The 18,172-nt window shown below is 35.9% G+C and overlaps 2 protein-coding genes across 10 annotated transcripts in view; both read right to left on the bottom strand.

The window, feature by feature from the left end:
* Positions 1-18,172, bottom strand: part of LOC129780113 (uncharacterized) — a 391,085-nt gene that overhangs the window by 135,851 nt on the left and 237,062 nt on the right. The gene's annotated exons all lie outside the window — the stretch shown is intronic.
* On the bottom strand, positions 16,779-17,581 carry LOC129780123 (MAGE-like protein 2). Its single transcript, XM_055788082.1, has 2 exons — positions 17,544-17,581; positions 16,779-17,479 (listed from the first exon to the last, which is right to left on the bottom strand). Exons 1-2 carry the CDS (start codon positions 17,547-17,549, stop codon positions 16,880-16,882), a joined length of 606 nt encoding a protein of 201 aa, XP_055644057.1. The 5' UTR covers positions 17,550-17,581; the 3' UTR covers positions 16,779-16,879.

Raw genomic sequence — 18,172 nt, 5'->3', positions numbered from 1 at the left:
TGAGGATACTGACTGTGCTCCGTGGGCGGGAATAAAAAGTTATCCTTTCCAGGAGGGTGGGAATGAAAATTGTAAATAATTGCAGCGAAGCAGCATCCGGCACAGCTGCATAACAAATGACGATCGTTAAACTGACACCCGATGACAAGTTGCATCCCATCGCTGCCAGAAGAACGGTTCGTTAACTATGATGGAAGGCACTGTAAAACCGGCGCACATTTCAGGATATATTTTTGACGTGTTGTGAAGGTTTTTTTTGCATACTGGTGCAAGCAAGTAGACAAAATAAATTTACATTTACGATGGGTTTCACGTAATTGGATGTCGACAAGTTCTGAAGAAAAAGCCAGTTATGCCAGTTACTACAATGAATATAGTGGTTGGCCGGTTTTGAAGTACAATATATGTACTTATGCACACATATGATTTGCTATTGATGCATATAAATTAACATTCATCATTTATCCGCCACTTGTCTATGAAAATACATAGTATCCATCAAAATATCCCATTATGACAATTTCCAATAGAATGTTTTGATAGAAATTTAGGAATAAAACTCTATTTTTATGATACTTTTCTCATTGTACTTTACGCTTTACGCTTACGAATGGTGAATACAAATCTGTTCCCCACCACTAGTATCCATCTTTCGATCACTTGCTTGACCTAATCCTATTGAGGTGTTTTCTGCTACAGTATCGTTGGAGCAAAGTTTCCCTACAAATGCTAACGCCTCGTGCTACACCGCAATTTATCGCTTGTTTGTCTTGCTGCTCATGAAAAGTATGACAGGACCAACATGTTAACGAAAAACTTCGGATGAACTCTTTCACATTTTACCAGCACAGTGACACCCGTAATATGGTTTTGCTAATTTCACGTCGTTCTATTGACATATTGGATCATTTTAGCTCTAACGCTCCACTCAATTGGATCAATCATTTTCAATAACATTCCGCAGTGACAATTTCATCAGGCTTGACTAGTACATAGTAGATTTCTTTTCTAATTTATTGTACCAGATGCTCGCATTTGCTTCTTGCTATGACTTTTTATTTTGGTCATTCATTTTGATATGTGGCCGGGCTCACCCTACGACTTTCTGCACTCTACACTCTGTGTTAAGCTCGAGTCCATACGAATCCTAACTTCCTTGCTTTTCCCATGAAAGTCATGCGCTGTGTCTGGTGGTAATGAAAATGTATTCTGTATTTAAGTTTCAACTTAGCAATCATTCAAAAAATTCCACCAAAACCACTCGCAACTAAACGAATAAAGGAAGGACCTTTGGACAGCAGAAAGAGACCTGTTTTCAAACGAGAAATCAAACATGTTCTGAGAGGAAGAAATATTCAAGCTGGGTAAAAAAATGGTGAAAGATTGTATAATAAAGCGGTGAATATGTAGTTGAAAATGTATATCTAGCTACAAATATGATATTTTTTAGTTTTCTTTCCTAAGAATCGGCATGTCGTGTAATTCAAGTGTACAAATAAACTTGTTACAAAACATATCCAAAACATATAAACATAGGGGAAGGTCGGGAAAGACGGACAAAGTGGGAGAGATAAATACCTGCGTATGGTTGATGAATTATTATATTAAATTTACTAATTTAATTATTATTTAAATTTACTAATTTTAATGAGGTTCAAACTTGCAATACAGTGTATCAATACCTTTAACACTTACTATACACTAAGCTGGCCTTCTGTTAAAATTGTAAATAATAACAAAAAAGTAATCTACCAAGAGCAAGAGCAGTTTTCGAGTGATGTTTTGAGGTATTTTTCGTTACGTTAGTGTTTCGCCATCATTTTTCTTCCAGTTTATCAAATCAGCGGTTAGTTTTCTCATTTTTACTTCAGGAATATTGATGAAAAAATACTTATCAGGTCGGGTAAGGCGGACACTCCATCGAAGGAAAAGACGAACATTTTGTATTGAAAACAAATTGATTATCTACTCCTTATTTATCTTAACAGATGACTAACTGCGTTTGCATGAGTACCCGGGAGATATGGACGAACCATCGGATAGAAGAGGCTGTGAAAGCTGTTAAGAAAGGGTCCCCTGTGAACACAGCTGCATTGAATTCCAACAATTCACGAACAACACTCATACGGTACCTCAAAAATTCAAATTTTTCACCACAGCTGGGACTACAGTTTACAGTCAACAGTAGGAACAAGAGCTAGTGCAATATCTCCTCGACCTAGATTATATGGGAATTTCATGACGGAAGTCAGAAATTTGACTTCCGATTCGTTCAATAAACCAACCCAGTTGGCTCAGATGGCTGGCTTATCAGGTTTTAAAACGTAATCCGAATCTGGAGGACCTTCAACGCCCTTATATTTTTTGTGAAATTCACGAAAAAATCAACTTTTACTTAAGGTGTCCGTCTTTACCACCCTTTTCCTATAACTTTATTTCACATGGCTGTGATTGGAGAAAATCCGAATCAACTTGAGTTTATGAATTACCTGAATTAAGAATATACAAAATGAAATTACATCGAAATTTTCAAACTAACTCTAACTGGAGAAAGATTCGGTGGCCCTAAAAAGCTCACCCCACTTAAGTGGTTTTGAAGAAGCAGGCATCGACAGTTGATCATGATTTCGTGAACAATACACAAGCTGGGCATATGTCGCCTATGCGTACTACATTTCACAAGCGTTCTTATTCTTCTAGAAGATCAAAATCACCAATTGTAGCCACAGAAGATTACATTAGGTTGGGGAAAATTAAATACATTATTTCTGGGTGATATTCAAAACTATTTTGAACGTGCTTCGGATAGTCCGATTTGGGTCAAATATGAACCAATTGTTGTAAAATTTGTTGCCTCTCTAAGCGTAGCTTTATAATATCTCTATCACAGAAGTCTTGGTCCTTATTGGCTGAAATCTTTAGCAATAGAGTTTTAAATCTGCTCTTGATCCCAATTTCCTATCACTCTGGAAATTTTGCAATGCGAGGAAAAGGTTGGAATCGCTTGGTCCCAGGTCCTAGCTATATGGTAGATTCATTAAAACATCCCAATCGAGCTTTCGGAATTGTGTAGCCTTGCGTTGTCCTGATGGAACACAACGCCTCTTCTTTTGGGCAATTCTGCATGTTTGAAGCTTCAAACGGTGCATTTGTTGACAGTAGAAATCTGAATTTAATGTATCGCACTTAAAAAATAAATTAAAAGAAAATTAAAAAAAAATGAAAAATTTTTTTTAAATAAATTGAATTGCACGTATTTTACTGTTGCAGTATCGGGACCATAAACACCATTCACAATTTCAGCGGCCTGGCTTGCATTTTCGCCTTTAAAACAAAAAGGTGTGAAATGTACCGAATTTTCTCTTTGTTGAACTCCATTGTTAACACCCTGTAACTCACAACTGCTGGAGCAAACAAAAACAGCAAACGATTTGTTGGTGTGTCACCATTACAACGAGCCTAAATTTGAAATTGTATGATAGATATTACGCTAAACTGACCAGACGTCCCGTGTTACGCGGGACAGTCCCGCATTTCAACAAAATGTCCCGCGTAAGATTCCGTCCCGCGAAACGTCCCGCATTTGGCAAAAGAAACGAAAATGTCCCGCGATATCAATATATTTCAATATCACAATTTGATCATGTTGATTTTCTTGAATGGATGAACCTCAAAAAATTTAATTTGGCAGACTGTTCAAGAGCGCATCTAATGCAACCTTGAGCTGGTTTCATCGCACCGACATTGGGCTTTTTGTTTAGAGAGTGTCAACTGAAAGCGACAGCAACAAAATTGGAAAATGATTTTTATAAAAGTCCCCTATTGATCCGCAGGGACCAACGTGAGTCAGAAAAAAAGTTTACCTTTGGTCCCCTAGCTCGGTCAGGGCATAACGTTTTAAGTGAGCCGGAAGAACTAGTGTATACTCGACAGGAAGAGGCAAAGTTGTTCGATGAAGTACCGTAAATGAAGCGCTGGGCGGTTTTACGGAAGTTGGCCGGAACCTGAAACATGGCCGATGAAAAGATGTATATCGACCTTTTCGTGGCTTTGGTAGTCTCTCTATTTTGGGTATTCGCCCAAAAGTTTTCTATCGGGCGCAGCTTCGTACTATATATCTCCCCGTTCACCATATGACTAGAAAGAAGAGCGCCTTGGACATTCCCTTCACGTCTGTCAGAGAAGGACCTTCTTCGAGAACTTGATGTGAATGATATACGAACGTAAGTATCCGGTCCCCTGTCATTCGTTGAATTCTAGCATCAAGTAGGGCAACACGGGGTGATTTGGCCCATATGAATTGGACCATCCCTTCATCTCAAAAATTACGGCTCAACTTGGATTTTTTATAATGTCATTTCCTTCTATTGTTGAACCGTATGTACCTGAAGTAAAAAAAACTTTGGTAAAACTTCACAAGTAGAGGGAAACGGTAGCATGAACACAGCAAGCACTTTGATCGTCAAAAAATGTGAGTTTTCCGATAGTGGTTTTAAGGTTTTTCCCGCTAATTAAACAAACTTTTCGTGTATTGTGCAGTAAAGTTCTGTTCGCCTACAGAAAAGGAACAATTTGATGTAGCGAAACTGTAAGTTTGATAACAATAAATGAAATTAATTGCATTTTAATTTTTGCGTGTTGTGTGGGGTGACATGGACACGTTTCTGTGGGGTGAATTGATCCTACAGGTTTGAAACTTTTCTTTGGTCTAATTGATTCCAGATGCCGCTGAATTACAAAAAGAGGATGGACAGATAACGTTGGAAGAAGGATTAGCTTGAAAGAGCAACGCAGGCCATCGAGAACGGGTTTTCTTTGGCCAAGCATCAAAAGTGTTTGAAAATGCTCGATCAGTGAAAAGATTCATGCAGAATTTGAGATGGTGTCAATCTAACTTTTCTGGTCTGGAATCTGGCCAAGACACCTTGTATCGATTCCAAAACATTTTTACTGATTGTAACATTATTCCAAAATACTTCACATAAACAAAACTATGTTTTTCTCGATGGAACACACACTGGACCAAATCACGCCACAGACGGTCCAAATCACCCCGCATCAAGTTTTAATGTCCAAAAATCATCTTTTTTATTTTATGATATATTTGGTAGATTGAAGCTTTATATAATGATTGAACATTATTTATTGAGAGAAAACAAGTGTAACGCAGTATACAATGTGACATTTTTTATTTAGACCGTATTGGTTTGGAAATATTAGGCGATTTGCTTAGGTGGTCCAAATTCCCTCCTTTTCCCCTACGTCTCGTCTTTCGTTATGTATACGAAAAGAAGTTCTTCATGAGCACCTCAAACTACTCCTTCTGGGTGATTGCCTGCTGCTCAGATACGGCCGGTCTCGTCTGACGCTTCCGCATAAAAATGTCCATTTTGGCCAGATTCTTCTCCACCGTTTGGCCGGTTGCTTCGATCTCCCGGCTTAAGGAGCGGCAAAGAGATGATATTGTAAATACCAGATCGGCTATATCTGGCGGACACAAAGTGCCTCAGGTCGTTCAACTTTTTCGCTGTGGGGTGGAGCTTGCAGTATGGAAAAATCATCAAATTGCTTGACAGTGCTGCTGCAGCGAATCAACAGCCTTGAATCATTTTTGCTGTAGACTTAATAAACGTAAGATTTAAAGAAAATTTGATCCTATAAATTATCTTCCATCGCCATCCGAAATTAGTTCATTTTTTTGAATGCATACGTTAACACTAAATTGATGAAAAATGAATTGGAATTTTTCGAGCATGCCATTCGGTAATTTGAAGATAATTGTAGAATTTCAATCGTGCTTGCCAGGCGTAAATGATCTGATTGAGCGAGTGATTTTCGGGCGTAAACGAAATCTAAACCACCGAAAAAATCACAACTGAGTGCCGATACTCAGAAAGAAATAATACTGATCAGTTTAAACTCGCTAAACTATGGTTTATGTTCACATAACGTATATACACAACGTTTTGTTTTTTGTGTCCCGCGTTAGACCTCTGACCATCTGGTCACTTTGTATTACGCGAGATATTGATCAATAAAGCCAGCTACCGATAAAATAATGGATAACTTTTCCCGAAATCTAATATACGAGGGTCGTTCAAAAAATAAGTTTCAATTCCTCAGAAATCGCGGAAAAATAAAGTTAGGACAAAAAACAAGGTGATTTTCGTAATCTACGTTTTATTTTCAATTTTTCTATATAATCGCCATAACGTTCGAGGCATTTTCCATAGCGTGGCACGAGTTTTTCTATTCCGAGCGCGAAGCGCGTAGCGTCCAACTTTTTGAAGTACGATGTAACTGCGTCACGAATTTCTTCAGTGTTATCGAATCGTTGACCGCCGAACGCCTATTTCATCACCGGGAATAAGTGATAGTCGCTAGGGGCGAGGTCTGGGGAATAAGGAGGATGCTCGAACACAGTCCATTTGATTTTTTTTCAATTGCTCTTGAGTTACGCGAGCAGAATGGGGCCGCGCATTATCGTGGATGAGGAACACTCCTTTCGTCAATAAACCTATTACCTATTTACCGCTTCATCTTACAAAATACTGGAGCATGTAGGCTCATTATTCTGAAGATTTTAGGTTTCTCTGGTTTTCTTCCCTGGAGAGTTCGAATTTTCGTGATTTTATTTTTCGTTATGCCCACTAAAAATCTTATTACAAGCAGTTTTGCCCTTGCAGATAACACAGTACGCTCAGGAGTTACATGTTTTATTTCCAGAAGCCTTTTTCATGTGCCATATCCACAGTTAATGAAGAGCCGAGTGTTCTGTCGAATGAGTAACAGAGTATGCGAAAATGCTAAGTTTACTTTAGATGTTCTTTACTGAGACGAACCAGCCCAGGAGGCTGAAAGTCTCAAAAATAAAGAAAAAAAAAATTAGCTGTAAACGCTCTTAAATTGTCACTCCATTTCGTAAAAAAAGCAGAATAAAAAAAAGATTTTCATTTTTTGCATAAAAATGAATTATTTTAATTGCATTCAAATTATTGCTCACCGCTTGCTTTATATTTCGTCCGTCCACCTTTGACAATTCATCTTTGGAAGCGAACCGATCATCGAACGATTTTTCTCCACTTTCGTGAAAAGTGAAGCGCTGCTCAACAGATTCGTTATTTTTTTTAAATTGATCATTTGTTGTTGGTGGCTTTAGGTATTAACGGTTTTGCCGTTCCTGATCACAAATTGAACTATGGTTAGGAATAGAAAGAATAACCTATTGGATTTAAATAAATTCAGTAAATTGATTAATATTGTTTGTAATCGCAAATCTGAAACACAAATCACTCAGGTTGTAAATAACTATTTTTATTATGAAGTAATTTTAATTGTGCTCTCTTCCTGATTTGGAGACACCTATTAGCCTCTTTGAAGTCAGTATAAACTAGATGTACACATCAACGCCTTCCACTGCCGTGAGCTTAAATTAAATTTTATTATCATCGAGTATATACACATCACTTTCGGTGCAATAATAATCTACGAAGTTACACCCAGTAGATATAAAAACTTATCGGTTTCACAGATTAGTTATCATTCATTTGTGATCGACTGTTCAAACTACATCTCGGAAAGGCAATCATGAAGGTTGGTGTTGTAACAAAACGCGGATTCGGAAATATTACATTTTTTTGCTATAGTTGCAGTCGTTTGTTGTGATCTCAGTGGCTTTTGCCATTGCTAGTAGTGCTGTTATCCACAGTCTCGAACCAGAAGAGCGTGGAACTTGGCAGCATGGATTGGAGCAGGAGCATCACTATAATCAAAATCAGAATCATCCTCATGGACTTCCTGATCATTCCATTCATCCTGGTGGACATATTGACCACAATTACCCGTCTCAGCATTCCAGTCACGAATGGGAATCAATGCATGAAGCGCAGAAAAACCACCACTACCAAAATCAGCAAGACCCTCATCATGGTCATCACGATAAAAACAATCTACGTCTGTATGTACAACACTACCATGAGCAACATGATCTAAGCCGTTATCAACAATACCAGCATAAACAGGAACACCATTATGAAAACCACGAGGAAAACAATCATCAGGAATATATACATAACCATCATTATCAAAAGGAAGACCCAGTCCATCATTCAGAACAAAAGACAGAAGTGAAACACTTCATCACTAAAAAGGTTCCAGTCCCATATCCAGTGCAAGTCGAGAAGCATTTACCTATCCCAGTAAGGGTCCCATACCCAGTGCATACCGAAAGGAAAGTTCCAGTGGTCGTTGAAAAAAAGCATCCGGTCTACATCGAAAAGAAAATTCCTGTCCAGGTGGACAGACCAGTTCCGTACCCAGTTCGTGTTGAAGTTCCAGTATACCAGAAGGAATACGTCGAGGTACCAAAACCATACGAAGTGCACGTTGAGAAGCCTTATCCAGTGTACGTGAAAGATCCGATCTATATGGAGAAGCCAGTACCAATTACTGTGCTTATTAAGAAGCACGAGAAGAAACCTTTCTGGGGTTGATCGTTTGTAATTTTGCTCGTAGATAGTTCAATTATTGATAATTAATTTCATTGTATTTATTGTTAAAATAAATATTATTCATTGAAATGTGTTGAATTCAATCTAATACACAGTAGTAGTAAGTTTAACTACTAGTTTTCACTACGGCAGTGTGATCGGTGTGCAGTATCACCCTGACGTCGTTTATAGGCGACCGTTAAACCGATTTGTATTCATCATTCCTTGATGAAAATGTATGGAAAAGATCGCCTCTTATGGTCCCGCCTGACAAGAAACAAACCCTAGGTTTATCCTAGAACTAACCGTTCTCGATACATAACAAAATTTTTGTAATGTTTTTTTCTTATGAAACAAATCGGTCTAGCAGAATTTGATTGAAAAAAAAAGTTTCGGGAAAAATACATTTAATGTTTTGAATAAAGTTCGTACCAGATTAGATACATCATCACTAAAATGACTACCGTTCGATAAGTATTGAAAATTTCGAATCCTAAATGTCTATACTTCAGAAGAATAAAGGGAAATAACTTTTTTTTAAAAATATATAGACTGCAAAAAAATGGGCCAAGGTTGTTGCTTCCGATGAAGCATACTTTGAATAAAATAGCAGCAATTATTGAGATTTAAACGATTTCCTCGACGAAAACCCGTACTTGTACACCTAATTCCTCTTCCGTGTTCTCCCAGTAAAGTTTGATTTTCATGAGATGAGTTTACATGTCGATATTTCCTGTTCCTTTTTATATCACTCATAGGTGAAAAAAAATCTGTTTTTCACCGTGAAAAATGTTCTGTTTTTCATTTGAAAACTTGTATTTATTTATAGTGTACACTGAAGTCGCTTTTACGCGGTTTTTTCCACGCAATTTTCTTACGCGGCTTTTTTACGCTGTTTTGTGAATTTAGGTGGTTTATTTTCATGTGGATTTTGGAATTTACGATGGTTTTTTACGCGAATCTCGGAATTATCGAAGTTTTCACGAAATAAGTTTGTGTTGTATCACTGATTAGTAGCTGAGAAATAAAAGGAGGGAGAAACAGATATCAAAATTGCACGCAAAAAAATCAGTTAATCAATTGTGAGAATATGGGCTGCATTTTAAATTAATAATTCACTGTTTGTTAGATTTTTACATGGATTTTGAATTTTACCCGGTTTATTTCTACGCGGATTTTGGAATTTACGCGTTTTTTTTGGGGATTTTTTAATTTACGTGGTTTTCTTTTATGCGGTTTTTGATTACGCGACACGTAGCCCCCGCGTAAAAAGCGACTTCAGTGTATGTGTTTTATAAACTTTTAGAACTTATCTTTTTTCGATTCAAATGTGCTTGAATTTATCCTTACCTTAGACGAATTTCATACCAACTCGAATGGCCGTTGGCGCCAAAATCTCAGATTACAGCGAAATGTTGTAGGTGTAAAGACATGGGTCATTTAAGCAATGTTGTATACTTGAAATATTAAAAAAAGAATTGGACTATTTTTTGAAAAGGGCCAAAATTTCTTTTCTTATTTTTTACAAAAATTTACAACTCAAAAACTATAATATGTACCTACAAAATTTTGGCCAAAAAATTAAATGTAGGACATTGTAGAAATTTTCATAGAGAATTCTGAAAACAAAAAAAAATCACTAATTTTGTTTCTAAATTGAAATTTATTTTTTTTAAAGATAATTTTTATTAAATTCTCAAAAAAATAATTATATGAATAGCCCTTACAATTTCCAACAAGTAATTCATACATCGGAATATGGACACTTTTACAGGGAAAACGTCTAGCATTATCTAACAAAAACTTTTTCATGTTTCATGTTTGGGTGAATTACAACTAATCCTAATTTTGTTGAAAGTCAAAGTAGCGATATGGTCTATTCGACAAAGTTTTATATCTTATTAAAATATGAACTTTTGTCGAAGACGTCAACTTTCTACCTTCCATAGTTTCTGGAATAAATGACATTTTTGTATGGAAACTGTTTTACTTGTTTTGTGTGTGTGAATTTCCGCGTTTGGTATGTTCTTGACATGTTCATAAATAGCTAAAAGTTTGCGAAACAAGCGAATCGCGATAATTCACACATAAAAATGTTACGAGTTAAACATTTGTAGTAATTTTCCGAAGAAAACATGAAAAAGTTGTTATTGGAAAAACTAATTTCTTGTAAAAGTGCCCTTCTTCCAATATGTTTTTGAACGAAAATTATATAAATAGTCCAAATAATTTCCAACAAGTTACCCATACATCGGAAGAAGGGCTCTTTTACAGGGAAAGAGTTCTCCTAACAACAACTTATTCATGTTTTCTTTGAAAAATTAATATTAATGTTTAACTCGTAACATTTTAGTGTATATTATCGTGATTGACATATTCTGCATACTTTCTTATATATTCACGACACATCATGAACTTGTCAAACGCGAGAATTTACACACAAACATGTTACGAAGAGTCTTCAGGAATCTCCATAAAAAATACCGTGTATTCCAGAAACTAAAAAAAACAAAATAAGAACAAAAGAAACTAATACAGACAAAAGTACATGTTTTAATAAGATTCAAAACTTATTGCTATCTTGTCTTCAAACAAAATTAGGATTAGCTGTAACTTTTTCAAAGAAAACATGAAAAAGTTGTAGTTAGAAAAAAAAATCCCTGTAAAAGTACTCATCTTCCAATGTATGGATGACTTATTGGAAATTGTAAGAGATTCATATAATTTTTTTGAGAATTGAAAAAAAAATTTAAAATGAATTTCAATTTTCAAAATAATTGTTTTATCAGTGTAATTCTTTTTTTTTTTTTTTTTGTCATCTTTTGATGGAAATATAAACCATTTTCTACATTTCATTCTTTTGTGGGTATTTTAGTCTTTGAGTTATAAATTTTTGTAAAAAATTAAGAAAAAAAACTTTGGCCCTTTTCAAAATATAGTCTAATTACTTTCTAAATATTTAAAGTATGCAAAATTTTTCAAATGAACAATGTCTTTACTCCCACATCGTTGCACTGCTATATAAAATGGTGCTGCCTAAGAAAATTCATTCAATTCGTGGCATGAAATTCGTCCTTAAGAAAAAGTGTCGTGAGAAACTAAAAAACCAACGCAATACATGCCAAAAACGTTTATCTACCTAAATATGATTATAACAATTTTGTTGTGTATTACACCTTTTCTGTCACTTTGTTGAATGTAAACACTGCACAGAGTTGTTTTTACCTTGTCTGGAAAGTTTCGTGATCAAAGCAGGTGTTATTTTGATACAAAACGATACAAAAACGTGTTATTTTGATACAACTCAAACATTTCTCTACGTGTCGGAATATCGATAATAGAACACTATGCCACCGGCACAAGCTACCATCAAATTGCTGATATCGTCCGACCAAGCAATAGTTAAAAGGTTTTAAAAATAATAATTTTACCAACAACGAGAGCAGGACGTCCCTAAAAGACAATTTCGAAAATTTATAGGGCTATCGTATCAAAAGTTATATGATACAAAAATTATGTTATTCTGGTCTGATTCTATCACGCACAAATGACGACAAACTGGCAAAAGTCTAGTGTTTGAAGTGTGTTGGAACAAAGGAGTGTTTGAAACCAATAGTTTATCATGGAGAAATGAAGTATTGCAACGTCATAATTTGCCATGTGACCTAATTATTTTTGACCATGTCCTGTGCAGATCGGGTCATGGTTTGGGGCTCGATGTCATCATGTGACGCCGAAGAACTCGAATTGATTGGCGGAATGATGATAAAAATAGTGTATCTGGACATATGGAAGCGAAAGTTTCCAGCAAGTTTGCAGAAACTGAAGTTTGATCGTCGATACACATAACAGCAAGACGGAGGTCTAGGGAATACCTCGAAGCTGGAATCGAATTGGTTTACGGAACGAAAAATTAAGATCCCTACGGGCCGACAATGAGCTTTTTGGTAGGAAAGCGCTGACTGACTGGGACTGACAGTTACAAAATAAGAAAATAAAAATATATACGATTTGTTTTCGGATGTTTTACAAAACTACTTTCAAGTCGAATTTCTGACTATTTTCTATTTATACAGTAAGAATCTTTGGGAGTTGGGACCGACATTGATGTTGTGCAAACGCTCTTGATGCGGGCTGATAAGTGCAATAAGAAAATTTCAGGGCTCAACGTGTTTACCCAATAGAACTTTTGTGGTCTATTTCGAATTAACTTTCGGTTCAAAAAAATAATCTAACAAGCCTTCAATGACGACAAGTAATTACAACTAAGTGAAACAATATCTCACCAGAAACTAAAACAAAATACAACTTTATAATTTGTTGAATAAATGCCATGGTAATGTCATTCATGCAAAGGGTGGTCACACAAAACAAGTGGATATCCGGAATAAAGTAAATATACTTTTTGGCCTTGTTTTTTTACTGTTATTCAAATTATCTGATCTCAAAAAATCACCAAGCTTATTCTCATTTCACATGACCATGATTTTATCGAGAGAGAAATAAACATCATTCATTTTGAACATTGACCAGAGGGTGGATAAACTTCTGTTACATAGTGTATATACCTTCATTAGTAACAGCCAAAATCAACTAATCTGCAGATGATACGAATTTGACGGTATACTAATCCGGAACTGAGTCACCAATATCGAAAACATTGAACCCATAAAACGAACTTAGAGGAGGTAGCTCATAATTGCATTTATTGAGCATTTTTCTCCTATCAATCAGACACATATTATATCATTTAATCAGATGTCGTAAATCTCGTTTCATGATTTAAATTAAATACACGACTTATCAATGCTTTTTTCCTCGCATGCGTTGAAATATACATCAATCGGTAACATTATTGCACCGAACAGAGGATGGATTGACGCACAGCTTTACAATGGAAAAAGAAGTTAGAGAGATATAAAAAGTAACGTTAAAATTGTGAAGTTATCATTCACTTTTGATCATCTGTCCAGGCTACATTTCGCAAAGTTAATCATGAAGGTAAGATCAAACATTGAAGGAAAAGTCTTATATAGTTTATCTTTTTTTGCCACATTTTACAGGTGTTCATTGTGTTTTCAATGGCTTTTGCCGTTGCAATTTGTGCTGCTATTCATGATCCCAAATCGGAAGGTCAAATAATCTGGGATCATTTTGAGCAAGAATCGAGTAATAACGATTTTAACGAAGAGACCGATCAAGGTCATTATTTCAAACCCCCGCATCCGAGTTACAACTGGGAACCAAAACAGGCATTAGATCACGACCACCATTATCAACACGAACAGGAATATCATCGCGTTCACCATGGAGAGAATAACCACCAAGATTTTGGTCAGGACCAACACTACCAGCACCAGGAGCCAGCTCATCATTTGGGTCCACAGGAAGAGGTGAAACACATCATCACCGAGAAGATTCCTGTTCTGTACCCGGTGCATGTCGAGAAGCACATCCCCATTCCAGTGAAGGTCCCATATCCAGTGCATACGGAGAAAAAGGTTCCAGTGGTTGTTGAAAACAAAGTTCCAGTATATGTCGAGAAAAAGATTCCTGTCCAGGTGGACCGACCAGTTCCATACCCAGTTCGTGTTGAGGTGCCAGTTTACCAGAAGGAATATGTAGAGGTACCAAAACCGTACGAAGTTCGTGTTGACAAGCCTTATCCAGTGTACGTAAAAAATCCTGTTTACATCCAGAAACCGGTCCCAGTGACAGTGTTTATCAAGAAACACGAAAACAAGCCTTTCTGGGGTTGAATTAGAATAAGGCGTTTAGATTAGAAATAGTAGAACTATAAGGTATTAAAATATACGTACGAGCTATTCTTTGAACTTTCCTTTTTTATATAACAATCATTCATTTCGCTCCTTCGGTTATAAACAGAAAACAATTTTTTTTTAAATTTCGCTAAAAACATTTTTTTAACTACAATTCATTTTTCTCAAAAATGATTTTTTTTTAAATTCTCTAAAATTATATATGAATAGTCCTTATAATTTCCAACTAGTCGTTTTTACATCGTAAGATGGACACTTTCACAGGAAAAAAGTTTTTCTAACAAACACTTTTTCATGTTTTCTTTCATAAAATTACAACTAATCCTAATTTGGTTTGAAGTCAAGATAGCGATATAGTGTATTCTACAAAGTTTTAGATCATAACAAAATATGAACTTTTGTCGAAAATGTCAAATTTATGTCTTTTATAGTTTCTGTAATCTAAGGCATTTTTTTATGTAAACTCATGAAAAAAGTCTGTTTACTTGTAACATTTTTGTGTTCAAATTCTCGCGTTTGACATGTTCCTAACATGCTATTCATATTTTTTTTGAGTATATTAAAAAAAATCGTTTTTGAGAAGAATGAATTTCAATTTCAAAAAAAAATATTCTTCAGCGAAATTTTCCAAAAAAAAATTGTATTTACATATGAACATTTGAAGAATTTGGTATATTTCATTCTATGACCATGATTCTTAGATATTATAGTTTTTGAGTAATTTTTTTTTTTGTAAAACATCAAGTAAAATGTTTTGGGTCTTTTCAAAAAGTAGTCTAATTCTTTTTTGAATATTTCAAGTATACAAATGTGCTTAAAAGTGTTTACACCCACAACGTTCAACTGCTACCTGAGATGGTGCAGCCAACTTCTAAGACGAGCTAGCATGAAATTCGTCACATGTCGAAAGAACACCTTAACATATCCTATTCTTCACAAAGATAAACAAAATGGCGACACAAATGAATTAGTTCGTACAAAACATTAAGCGAAGATTTTAAATGAATAATTATGAAAATTACCTGTTGAGAATACACAGGAGATAGAAAAATATAATGAGTCAGGCAAAATTGGTCAATATTCACAAAGTTTTTTTAACCCATTTATTTATTTATTTAGACTCATTAGCATTTTAGCTGTAACAGATCCGGGTTTTAATCGTGTATATGTTACATGTTTGTGGTTTCTATATATTGGAAATGACACAATAGTAGCCATTTAGGCGTAAGAGTATTCCTTCTGTTTTTCCATTGTTCAGTTAGACCACCGAACAGCGGAGACAGTTGATACGATCATTGTTGTGTTATTAATAGCACAACAGCCCGATGTTTCTTGGAGAGCAGGGCAGTTGTATGGATGAATCGATCTTCATTCGACCGTGGATCGATCCATTGCTCATGATTGTTGCGTGGAGGTAGTTTTCCTATAACAGCACAAAGATGGCCAATTGAGTGCCCTGAGTTTGAACTCACGATCGATCGCTTGGTTGGCGAACGTGCAACCAATGTGGCTACGAGGACCCTCCATATCCACAATCATTAACATTGTAAAAGGTATAACTCATCGAAAAATATATTTATTTAAATGTAAGTGGCTATATTTGACGAGTAAATTTATCTAGTTTTATCCATTTCCTTGTAATGGAGGGATATGCGTTTCAAATCCGTAGAAACACCATTCAGAGCCACCTTCTCGAACTGATTTTACGGAAATTTTCAACGGTTGATTCTCAATGAGTCTTTACTATCAGACTCGTAATCAATTCTCATTAGCATTCAATAGATACTGGTTTAAGGTATATACCAGCGACTTTACGTTATTTCACAAAAATGTAGTCTACATGTTTTAATTTGCAGGTCCAAAGCGAGAGATTAATTGCTTACCAATCTCTCTATTACATGTGACCGAACCAAATGCAACAATTTAGGTTGTTGACGTATCTATTCAACTAGAAATGAGCTTCGTCGTAGAACATCATAAAATGGTCTAAGTTTGCGAAAAACATTTTTCACAGAGTACGAAAATTGATAATGAAATTCAATGAACTGTAAACGTTGCATGGATGTATGCCTTTCAATAATGAAATGGAAATACATATTGAGTATTTTCACTTGAATGCACGTCACACGTCTGATGCCAGAAATTATGGTGACCCTCCTACAAAATTCAAAATTCATATTTTTCGAAAAGTTATGACTGACAAATTTTTATTGTCTAGTTTATTGTACAGTAAAGAAGGTGTTTATTTCGAATTAGAATGATTTACTTTTTTAAGATCACCATATATTCCAGTTATGTGGTAATCACTTTTTCACGACGATATCAAGTAAATCGTTAGTTTGCAATTGCAATCTATGGTTTATATGTTTTGATTATCGTCTCAATGATAGAAATAAAAACCATATTTTTATGTATTCTTAAAGAAGATCGATCGATAATCCATTGGCTGCAAATTTCTTTGGTCCATGTGCTTCTCTATGAAATCGTTCAGTAAATCATAATGCGGATATTTAATTTTTTATCAACATCTATTCGGATTATTCAACAACTTATGAATAATATTTCATAACCTATAATCAGCTACGCAATAACAACTAAGCACGATCACATTCAACCCCAGAATGGCTTCTTTTCTTGCTTCTTGATTAAAACGGTGAATGGTACTGGCTTCTCAACGTAGATCGGATCTTTCACGTACACTGGATAAGGCTTCTCAACAAAAACTTCGTGTTTCCTTGGGACCTCGATGTATTCCTTCTGGTAGATTGGAACCTCGACGTGAACTGGGTATGGAACTGGCCGATCCACATGGACGGGAACTTTAGTCTCGTAGTACACTGGTACTTTTTTCTCGACAATCACCGGAACCTGTTTCTCGGTGTGCACTGGATATGGAACCTTCACTGGAACTGGGACGTGCTTCGCTACCTCCACCGGGTATGGAACTGGAACCTTTTCGGTGATCACGTGTTTCACTTCGTTCTTTGGTTCCCAGTGGTGGCTCAAATCCTGATGTTGATATTGGTGGTGGTCCTGTTCGTGTTGTTCGTGCTTGTGTTCTTCGTGGTGATCATAATAATGTTCCTGTTCATGTTGGTGGTGATGATCATGTTCCAAGTCGTGACTCCAGGTTCCGTGCTGCTCAACTTCCGAGGCGTGGATGGCTGCACAGCTGGCAACAGCCAATACCATCGAGAATGCAATGAACGACTAAAAACGTAAATCAGATACCAATCCTGCGATTGTTTTTCCACCATAAGCCAACGAATCTTACCTTCATGTTTGCCTTTCCTAGATGTAACCTGAACAACCGATAACAAGTGAATGATGACTTAGTGGGTGATAAGCGTGTGTTTTTATATGGAATTTTATCCGCCTTTCTCCACGTCTTGATCATTTCTACAGCTCATCCAACGTTACGCGTAATGAAGTCAAAGTTTATCTCATGTTTGGACCCGTAGCAATGAAAATCAACGATGCGTTGCGACCGCTTTTACTGCGTGTTATCCAACGGAGGAAAGTCATTGACAGCGAAAAATTTGGTGGTGTTTTGCTGTTCATAGTAAACATGTTTGATTTCACTTCATTTTATTAGTGAATGTGTTCAATATACCTTGAGGGGGGAAAATGGATGAAGTTATTTTTGAAACAGTTTTAACAAAAAAAAATTGACATATGTTGCGAAAATAACCCTTAACGAAGGGACTGATTATTACAACCTTTGGTTCATGATAGACAAATCTGTTTGAATCTTTCAAGGCTATGGTGGATATTGGAACGAGGTCATTGCACATAGCCCTACAAATATTTTTTGTTTAAATCATAATTATAATTTTATTATTTTGCTCTGGCATCAACTAAACAGTGTCCGAGTCAAATAACACCTGATCACACCTGAATTAA

Source organism: Toxorhynchites rutilus, chromosome 3 (assembly GCF_029784135.1).
Source record: "Toxorhynchites rutilus septentrionalis strain SRP chromosome 3, ASM2978413v1, whole genome shotgun sequence".
Taxonomy (NCBI): domain Eukaryota; kingdom Metazoa; phylum Arthropoda; class Insecta; order Diptera; family Culicidae; genus Toxorhynchites; species Toxorhynchites rutilus.
Note: the sequence above shows the minus strand (reverse complement) of the source record. Positions and strands in the feature narration are given on the sequence as shown.